Raw genomic sequence first — 11,129 nt, forward strand, 5'->3', positions numbered from 1 at the left:
TCTAATAAAGAAGGACCCTCAAACAAAGCTGAAATTGTCTCCACAATCAGCCCAAAAGCAGACTTACTCACACTCAGTCCACTTAACAAGTCACAGGAAATTTTACCCAGACAAATAACTGTTAAACATAATGAAATGACTAAACTCCAACCAGAACAAAATGGACCCAAAGCAAATGAGATATTGATAGATAGTACTGCTTCCGGTTCCAACAAAAGTAAAGACAAGACAGCTGAACAAAATGCATGTATTCAAAAGTCCAGAATTGACAAAGACACATGTACCATTCCCAAACTTGATAAAAAGCCTTGTTTAAGCTCTGGTATAAACTTAGATACAGTTCATGACAGACCCAACATTGGTTCCAATACACTACCCCCATCTTTACCTTCATCTAAGTTAGACACACTCACAGAGTCAGAACTTGACCCTGGTGCGATCAAGTTTTGCAGTCCATCCAGCCAGCCATGTGAAACCTTTTCAGAAGTTGAAGTATCTAAGAAAATAAATAAAATTCAACCACTTCAAAATGAACTCAAAGCAAAGGAGTTGGTGATGAATACAGCCACTCCTGATCAAAACCAAGCTAAACACAAGGAATCTGGCCAAAAATCACCTCCATGTACACAAAAATTGGTATCAGATAAAGATGAAACTAAAATTCTCAAAACTGAGGACAAACTCTGTCCAAAACAAGCCATAAATCTGAGCCATGATGCACATGATCTCAGTCCAAAAATACTAACGCAATCGAGCAACAAAGTACCCTCTTCTAGTAAAGAGAAACCTTCAAGCAAAGCTGAAATTGACTCCACAACAAGTCTGAAGTCTGACTCAGATGAATTAAAACCTAAGGAGTCAGTGGTAGATACTGGAGTGCCTGATCACAGCAAAAGTAAAGACAAGGCACAATGTGTTCAAAAGTCTGTACTTGACAAGGATGAAACTAAAGTACTCAAAACAGCAAAGGAACAGTCTTCAAGCACAACCATGAAACCAAATGCAGTCCAAATTACACCCGATACACTCATTAAATCTAGTAACAAAGCAAGAACTGTCCTCACAAAATCAGACTCACTCACCCAATCAGAACCTGACCTAACAAGTGATTTAAGAGGGTTTATCAGTAGTCACGATGCTAACAAACCAACACCAGTCCATATCCAGGGTACTGAGAAAACTCAGCCAGTACAAAATGAACCAAAAGCTAAGGAGTTGGTCATAATTGCTGCCACTCCTGATCCCAGCAAAAGTAAAAACAAGGCACCAGAACAAAAACTGCCTTTATGTAGTCAAAAGTCTGTACCTGATAAAGGTGAAACTAAAGTTCTCAAAATGGAGAAAAAAATCTCTTCAAACACTGCAACAAATACAGATGGAGGCCACAATATTTCTGATCTCAGCTCTAATACATCACCCCAACCCAGCTTATCTTGTAAGGAGAGCCCTTCAAACAAACTTATCACTTCCTCTGCAACCAGTTCACAGTTGGACTCAAATGAATCCAAACCTTTTTGGTGGTACCATTTGGTGGTAGATTCTGCCGCTCCATGTCAAAACAAAAGCAAAAACAAAAATGCAGATGAAAAATCATGTAGTGAAAAATTTATACCTGACCAGAATAAAGCTAAGGCCCTCAAAACTGAGAATAAGCTTAATTCAAACTCAACCATAGACCCAGATGTAAGTCATGATGCATCTGATTTCAGTCCCCATTCTAGCAACAAAACACCCTTGTCTAGTAAGCAGTGGCCTTCAAACAAAGCTGAAACTGTCTCCAAAACCAGCCTGAAGTTAGACTCTCTCACAAAATTAACCTCGGAAAAAGAAACTAACACTGTAAATACACAAAGTCCTGCTGTGGACATAGTACACACCTTGAAGTCAAACAGTGCACAGACCTCCCTGTTTGAAAACCCTCCTCATCCAAGCATAGAAAATACTGTGGTGCCACATGCAGATTTACACACATCTAATAACATGCAACCTAAAGTCTCTTCTGAAGAGATTTACATCCAGAGTCCTATTGGACTTGGGCACAGTCCCCATTCCTCTGCTTCTCCAACACAGTCTGAAGGTTCCACCTCCATAAATAACACTCTTACCGCAGTGCACTCAAGCACAGCTAATATTTCTTCTAAGTCTCWTCCCTCCACTAGCTCCCCTTCTTCCCTACCTTCTTCCACCTCAACTTTTGCGACACAGCCTGTTCTCACATCTTCTACATCATCTTTTTTGCTTTCTTTTCCACCAGTCCCTAAGCCTCGTACTGTCCACCAGGTTTTAAAAGATAGCAGCGTCCAAAATAGCCAGCCACTGTCAGAGATGATCACAAGTCCGGACTCCAGTGCAGAGATGCCAGTTGTCCACAATGTGCCTCCCCTCCCAAGTTCAGTGCAAATATCTTCTGTAAAAAGAACAGAGGCTGCTCCGGAAGTGCATGACAGTACTGCCAATAACAGAAGAGCTCATAAAGATACAGAGAATCAGACTAAGTTTGAAGCTACTTCAGAGCAAGAACAGTGTGTGAGCTCACAAGAGAAAAAGCTCAAGAAAGATGATAGACAACATTGTGGCACAGCAGAGGAGCTGTCAGTCACTGGAACCAAATTAAAAATGCAATCCGATCTTTTGATTACTGATGCACTAAAGAAAGCTAGTGAAAATACTCAAGAAATAAGTCCTACAGATGTTGATTCCAAGACTTTGATGTTGACAGATTCCAAGACATGTTCAGACTTGGCAACAGTGGCACAGACAGAAAAAAACATGACAAATTGTGAACTTGCTAATTGTATACAGCCCCAAACATATTTTGCAAAATCACATGAGCCTCAGAAGATATTATTTAGTAAGTTTACATTACAAGATCTAGACGTTTTAGAGGGAACAGCGTCTTTAAAAGCTCCAACAAATGGTAAAACACAGAGCCCATGTGTATTCAAAGATGGTGTTGATGACAAAATAGACGTGTGTGCTGGAAATGCACTCAGTCAGCTAAGTAAACAAACACAAGTCACATTGAAACAAACTGATACACACATTACCTTTCAAGAACAGACACAAACAAGCCCAAACACTCCAGAGAAACCTCTGCATTTGGATTTCTCTCTTGCACAAGCGGCAACCTCAAAGTCACCAACCACCAAGCAAAAATCCAAATTAGCTGCTGCAAAATCTCCCACTTCTGATGCTTTTCCTTCAGGCTCATCTACCCCAGAATCACAAAAATCACCACTCAACCTCCAATCATACTTGCTGGATGTTCAATCACCTATGTCTGACACTAGTGATGGTTACTTCTCACCAAAAGAAGGCTCTGTTTTCTCTAACACATCTGAAGAATTTTATGAGTGTTGTGACTCTCCTTTGAATGAGCTCCTCCTGAACTCAACTGATTCTCATAACTATGAGAAGAAGGATGATCGTATCAGTCTCACAAACACTAGCACTTCTTCTACAACCACAGACTCTAGTCCTGTACGCTTGAATTCTAGCACCACTGCTACAACATTAAGTACTGCAGACCAAAATACGTCAAACACTGAGGTTGGTCTTTTGTCCAAGACTACTGGAGTCATGTCATCCTTGCTCCAAATAAATAAGCAAAAAAATGAGACCAAGGAGGACAATAATGCAAAGAACAAAGAAGATGAAATACAGGTGAAAAAGAAAACCACAGAGAAGCTGAGCCAAGAGACCCAGTGGACTGAGGAGATAAACAATCAAGAAGCTATTAGAATCATGAGTCATTCACAAGATGATGATTTAACAGAAGTAGTAGCCAAAGGCAATAAGGCCCAGACCTCAAAACAAAAGAGAGCAATAATCAACTCAGCAGCCAATGTGGTCAACGAAAGAGGTGATGAAACTGGTGACCTTAAATCAGAAGAGGTTTCTTTAAGAGACCGACCAGAAAAAACATCTTCACAAAAGGAGGAGGTGCTGAACCAAGGGTCACGAAAACCCAGCAATGAGGAGAAAAGAGGAAGACCGTCTACCAAGGGACGCAAGGTATAAATAACAAGAAAGCATATGTTTTATTTTCATTTAAAAAAATGCTAATTTACATCACTCAAAATTTTCACAAGAACAATTAAGTATTTTTGGAAGCATAAGTAATGATTTGGCAAGTTAGACTTTTTCTAATAGAAATACTAAAATACAATTTGTCTCAACTGAATTTCAATTAAAATGTCACACCAAAACTTTACCTCTCTTTGGGCTGCCACCTAATCGTGGTGGAGAGGTTTGAGTGTCCCAATGATCCTAGGAGCTATGTTGTCGAGGGCTTCATGCCCCCAGTAGGGTCACCCAAAGCAAACAGGTCCTAGGTGAGGGATCAGACAAAGYACAACCCAAAGACTCCTATGATGAGTACAATGAATGGGGTCAGTGTTCCCTCACCTAGACGCGGGTCACCGGGGCCCCACTCTGGAGCCAGGTCTGCTGTTAGGTGCATAGGCACAAACAACAGTCAGGACCCATCTCCCGACACGTAGACAGAGGGAGGCTACCCTCTCATTCACTGGAGTGAACCCCAATGTACAGGCACTGAGATGGGGGGGCAATAAGTATGCCCACTCCTGCTCTGCACCTCTCAACATGGGCAACTCCAGAGTGGAAGAGTGTTCAACCTCTATCGAGGAGACTGGTTCCAGAGCCAGAGCAATTCGTCGAGGTGAGTCCAAATATATCTAGCGGAACCTCTCAACCTCACACACCAGCTCAGGCTCCTTCCACACAAGAGAGGTGATGTTCCACATCCCTAGAGCCAGCTTCTGTAGCCAAGGATCAGAMCGCCAAGGACCTCACCCTTGACCATTGCCCAACACACAGTGCACCCGACCCCTACGGCCCCTCCCACAGGGGAAGGGGGACCCATGTCTCCTCTTCGGGCTTTGCCCAACTGGGCTCCATGGGTGAAAGCCCAACTACCAAGTGCTCACCAACGTGCCCTACCTCCAGTTCAGATCACCCACCCTTTTTGGAGTTCTTGGAGGGGGTGCAGGAAAGCTCTCCTAACGGGGACTCCCTCGTTCTGCTGGGGAATTTCAACACTCATGTGGGTAATGACAGTGAGACCTGGAGAGGTGTGGTTGGGAGGAAACCCCCCAACCCCGAGCTGTGTTTTGTTATTGGACGTCTGTGCTCATCATGGATTGTCCATGACGAACACCATGTTCAAGCACAAGGGTGTCCATATGTGCTCTTGGCACCAGGAYATCCTAGGCCGCAGTTCGATGATTGACTTTATTGTTGTTTCATCTGATTAGCGGCCGCACGTCTGGACACTGTGAAGAGAGGGGCGGAGCTGTCAACTGACCACTACCTGGTGGTGAGTTGGCTCCGTTGGTGGGGGAGGATGCCGGTCAAACCTGGCAGACCCAAACGCATAGTGAGGGTCTGCTGGGAACATCTGTCAGAGTCTCCCGTCAGATGGAGCTTCAACTCACACCTCCGGGAGAACTTTGAACATGTTCCGAGGGAGGTGGGGGAAATTGAGTCCAAGTGAGCCATATTCCATACCTCCATTGTCGAAGCATCTTACCTAAGCTGTGGCCGTAAGGTTGTCGGTGCCTGTCAGGCGGCAACCCTTGAACCCGCTGGTGGACACCGGTGGTGAGGGATGCTGTCAGGCTGAAGAAGGAGTCCTATTGGGTCTCTTTGGCCTGTGAGACTCTGGAAGCAGCCGAGTCCAAGTCCAAGTGGATTGCGGCTCTGGTGGTCACTGAGGCAAAAACTCGGGCATGGGAGGAGCTCTGAGAGGCCATGGAAAAAGACTTCCATATGGCTTTGAGGCAATTCTTTTCCACCATCCAGCATCTCAGGGATGGAAAGCGGTTCGCCACCAACACTATGGTGGGGATGGTGCACTGCTGACCTCAACTTAGGATGTTGTGTGTTGGTGGGCAGAATACTTCGAAGACCTCCTCAATCCCACCAACACATCTTCCCATGAGGAAGTAGAACCTGAGAACCCTGGGTCGGACTCTCCAATCTCTGGTGCCGAGGTCACTGAGGTGATTAAAAACCTCCTCAGTGGCAGGGGGCCAGGTGTGGATGAGATTCATCCAGAGTTCCTTAAGGCTCTGGATGTTGTGGGGTGGCATTGGTTGATGCCACTCTACAATATCGCGTGGACATCGGGGGCAGTTCCCCTGGATTGGCAGACTGAGGTGGTGCCCCCACCTATTTAAAACAGGGGACTGTAGAGTGTGTTCCAACTATAGGGGGATCACACTTCTGAGCCTCCCTGGTAAGGTCTATTCAGGGGTCCTGGAGAGGAGGGCCCATTGGCTAGTCGAATCTCAGATTCAGGAAGACCAGTGTGGTTTTTGTCCTGGTCGTGGAACAGCGGACCAGCTCTACACCCTCAGCAGGGTCCTGGAGGGTGCATGGGAGTTCGCCCAACCAGTCTACATGTGTTTTGTGAATTTGGAGAAGGTGTTCGACCGTGTCCCTCGGGGACTCCTTTGGGGGGTACTCCGGGAGTATGGGGTACCAGGCTCATTGATACGGACTGTTAGGTCCCTGTACGACCGGTGCCAGAGCTTGGTCCGCATTACTGATAGTAAGTCGGACTTGTTTCCAGTGAGAGTTGGACTCCACCAAGGTTGCCCTTTGTCACCAATTCTGTTCATAACTTTTATGGACAGAATTTCTAGGCATGGCCAAGGTTTTGAGGGGATCCGTTTTGGTGACCTTAGGATCATGTCTGCTTTTTGTGGATGATGTGGTCCTATTGGCTTCATAAGATTGTGATCTCTGGCTCTCACTGGAGCGGTTCGCAGCCAAGTGTGAAGCAGCCAGGATGAGGATCAGTGCCTCCAAATCCAAGACCATGATCTTGAGCCGGAAACCGGTAGGGTGCCTTCTTCAGGTTGGGGAGGAGATCCTGCCCCAAGTGAAGGAGTTTTAAGTATCTTGGGGTCTTGTTCATGAATGAGGGAAGAATGGAGCGGGAGATCGACAGGCGGATTGGTGCTGTGTCTGTAGTGATGCAGGTGCTGTACCGGTCTGTCGTGGTTAAGCGAGAGCTGAGCCAGAAGGCAAAGCTCTCGATTTACCGGTCGGTCTATGTTCTTACCCTCATCTATGTTCACGAGTTTTGGGTAGTGACCAAAAGAACGAGATCGTAGATACAAGTGGCGGAAGTGGGTTTCCTTTGCAGGGTGTCTGGGTTCTTCTCCCTTAGAGATATGGTGAGAAACTTGGCCATCCGGGAGGGACTCAGAGTAGAGCCGCTGCTTCTCCACATCAAGAGGAGCAAGTTGAGGTGGCTGGTTAGGATGCCTCCTGGATGCCTCACTGGTGAGGTGTTCCAGGCACGTCCCACTGGGAGGAGGCCCAGAGGAAGACCCAGGACATGCTGGAGGGACATTGTTTCTCGGATGGCCTGGGAACTCCTTGGGATTTCCCCGGACGAGCTGGCCCAAGGGGCTGGGGAGAGGGAAGTCTGGCTCTTTCTGCTTAGGCTGCTGCCCCCATGACCCGATCCCGGATAAGCGGCAGAAAATGGACGGACGGACCAAAACTTGAGTTAAATGAAGAGACTATTTGCATTTACACATAGTTTGTACATTACAATTACATCATATAATTTATGTCCATTAGATTATTTATTTTGCGCCATCTACCCAGACTAATGAATAGTGCATCAATAGATCACTTAGATTTTGATGTAAAATCAAGTATAAAAAGAATTTTAAAGCCTCATAAGTGAATTAAAATATTGCCACTATCATACATGCACACTGACCTACATGTCCTTTTATTAATCACATGTAATATATGTTTACAAATATAATTGTGTGTAATTGAGTGATGTCAGTATGTTAACCAGTTTCAGCTTTAGCCTTTGTTTGAACTGAAATTACTGTAGTTCTAACATTCTCCGTAGAAAATAAATTGTGTATTCTTGAACTGACAATCCCAAATTAATTCATCTTCCCTTATGTGTTTGCATGAGTGTGTCTGTCACTTCAACACTTGCTACTAACTTGTTATCAGAAATCTTATTGGGAAAATTGACTGCTGCTGCGACTAACATCTTTGTCCCAGCCATGAGTGCATCCACAGACTTTTCCCTCAATCAAAAGTCAGTCCTGTATCTAATAAATCTAGTATTGTTGTACAGTGTGACTTCCTACTACCTTTAAGACCCCACCAAAATCCTGCTAGAAACCATTTTATGTTTTAAAGAATATTTAGTGACACATTTGTTCAGTCTGATGCAATTTTAATAAATGGATTAAAGATTGATAGTTTCACTTGCTGTAGTTCTAAGTCCAATTTCCCTGTGCAACTACCTAATGTTTGTCTCATTTGGCCATTTATTGTACACTTCATCATAAATAATAAATAACAAAGCAATGTTTGTTGGTGCTAAATGTCTTATCTTTGTTTCTACAGGTTTTCAGTAATTCCCCTACACCAGAGCGACATCAGAAGCAGGGCAATGGACCTCCGTCATCTTCCCGACCAGTCAGATCCCAAAGACCCCTTTCAGGCTCTCTGGCTTCTGGGGCTCGTCCTTCCGGAAGTCAGATAGAAAGTAGAGTGTTCTACAGTGGTTTCAACGTTTCGGATAATAAGTCATCTCCTCGCAGACGAGCATCCAGAAGCCCCGCCCCAGTGATAGGGGCTCCTGTTGGGTCCGTTTCCGGTCGAAAACAGGTCTCCCAAGGACTTCTTTCTCGACAGCCTCCGACAGCGCAGATTAGGTCCCGACCTGACCAGTCCCTGTTCCAGGCTCCAGTGCACCAGGGATCATCCTATCTATACACACACTCTAACCTGCAACCTCAGGTCAGTCCTCAAGGCCCGATTCCAAAGGTACAGGCAGCTCCTGAACAGGAGGAAGGGAGGGGTCTGTTTAACCTACCTTTTAGCAGACTCTACAACTTCAGGGGCCTGAGGGACAAATGGACCAAGCCTGCAACGCAGAGTAGGAAAAGCAGCACCGGCGCTCCAGTGAAAGAACCTAAAAGCCCAAGCTAGATCTGGTTCATCATTCAACCTGTCATCAGCTTTTTATGTAAMTGAAACACATACCAGAGGGGGGAAAATTACCTGGCACACATGTTCASTCTCAACACTACATCTGTCTTGAGTTCTGTTCCAGCGGTTCTTTTCACTCTTTTGAAATTCTTCTCGAATTGCAAATTAAAACTAGACACCTGAAGTCTTCCAACTTATGAACTGTGTAAAAACAAAAACCTTGAGCAACTTGTTACCACATCGAGGGATATGAGGGAAACTGTCTGCATCTGTTCTGATGATCAAAGAAATTTGCACATTGTGCCTTTCTCAGCTTAACCCTCAAACTGGACTAAACTGACCAAAACCAACAGATCACAACCTAAAACACGTCTCTTACTGTGCCTTCTTTAAGGTCATCCCTATTTTACAGACTGTTTTATTCTATACKGCAGTTATGATTTTTGTGTACTATAATAGAACTGTATTTTAATGAAGCATGGCTGCATTCCTTGTATATTATTTCACACATTCTGAAGTGGTGTCATGTTAATTTATGTGTATTTATGTTTTTATTTTACTGTGGAAGTAACTAAATTCATAAAAGTGGACTTGTAAAGTGGAGTTTTAACTGGGGATTTCTGCACACTGTATTTGTATCTGTTTTGTTGGATTATATAGAAATTAAATGAAAGTAATAGACCAGCTGCTTTTGAGTTATGTTAACATCTTAATAACTTTAACGTCTTTTTCCTGTTGTCTGAATGAGTACAATGAGGTTGATATAAATTTAGAAACTGAGCACTGCCCATTCTATTCATCGTTTCTAACGTCTCCTACCTGTTGGGACCATTATGTAGTCATATGTTGGGTTTTTGTAATATGAAAGAAAAGAACCAAAGCCGTGGATTTCTTCTTTGTTTAAACCAAATTCCATTTACTTTCTATTTTGGCCCAAAAGACAAAGTCACACTGCCTTCTATGCTAAGCACAAGTTATCAGAGGTAATGAGCACAACAAAAACAACACCGGAAAGACTGGTTACCATAAACACAAATGTAGCTGTCACACAGATTAAAAAGACAGTGACTGGATAAGACCATGACCTCAGTTTTTTATGAGGGAGAAGGAAACATTGACAGGTGACTCATCTCTGAGACATGACAAATGAACCTGACCCCAGTGTGTCATTTTATCACAGTGACTATCTGATGAGGTGCAAATCATGTTTTCCAGCCTTACGTTTAATAAAGTTAATTATACTTAAGAGTTGTTTTTATCAGCCATGAATGCCTTTTGGTGGTTTTAGTTGGAAATGCTGCAGGTTCTAGAGCTGATGGAGATACCACAAGCTTCAGACCTGTCAAAACAGTCCCATCGCCGTGCCTTTTTGGTTTTTGGAAACTAAATATGTCTCGCTTCATGTTGCAGTTCTATCAGCTATGATTCATGTTAGGCATTTTTGGGAGTTGTCCAACTTCTAATGGTTTAAAAGTGCATTCAAATAATTAAATAACTTTTAGTTTTTCATATCTTTATGGTACAGTATCTTGCAACTTATTTTGATATTTTTTCTGTATATAATTGGTACAGTTTTTTTTCTTCTCTTTCCAAGTTTTCCTTTAGGTCATAGGCTGTTTTTGACTCCTTTCAATCTAATTATTTCATCTGATCATTTTCAGAGGATTCCCACATAGCAAAATTTGTTTGATCCAGTTCTGTCCCACACAATGCACTAACACTCAGCCAGACCAAAAAGAATGATGGACCTATGGTGGCCCAGATGTGGTTTGCCAAAACTGGTTCATGCATGGGCCAGCACCACATAAACCAAATAGGCAGATTTGGGCCACATAAACCAAAACACAACTGGATCAGTTGTAATTTGGGTCACATAAACAAAACCACAACTGGGCCTGTTGAGGGACTGTCTGATTTTTGCCACGTAAACCAAACCACAACTAAGCCAGTTGTGGCATTGACAGATTTGGTCACATTAACCAAATCACAACTGGGCCAGTTGAGGGATTGATACATCAGGCCACATAAACTAAAATACAACTGGGCCACTTGTGCTATTGACAGATTTGGGACACATAAACCAAACCACAACAAAGCCACCAGTTGAGGGATTGACAGATTTTGTC

The 11,129-nt window shown here is 43.7% G+C and overlaps 1 protein-coding gene across 1 annotated transcript; it reads left to right on the forward strand.

Annotated features, from left to right (window-relative positions):
* Positions 1 to 3,848: 3,848 nt before the first annotated feature.
* Positions 3,849 to 10,249, forward strand: LOC106516535 (bridging integrator 2; the record flags this gene model as incomplete). The annotated part of the gene is given in 2 exon segments (XM_014006942.1): positions 3,849 to 4,014; positions 8,416 to 10,249. Coding segments are annotated over 2 exon segments (754 nt in total), but the record flags the coding sequence as incomplete, so codon positions are not given.
* Between the last annotated feature and the right edge of the window lie 880 nt (positions 10,250 to 11,129).

Source organism: Austrofundulus limnaeus, unplaced genomic scaffold (genome assembly GCF_001266775.1).
Source record: "Austrofundulus limnaeus strain Quisiro unplaced genomic scaffold, Austrofundulus_limnaeus-1.0 Scaffold38, whole genome shotgun sequence".
NCBI lineage: Eukaryota > Metazoa > Chordata > Actinopteri > Cyprinodontiformes > Rivulidae > Austrofundulus > Austrofundulus limnaeus.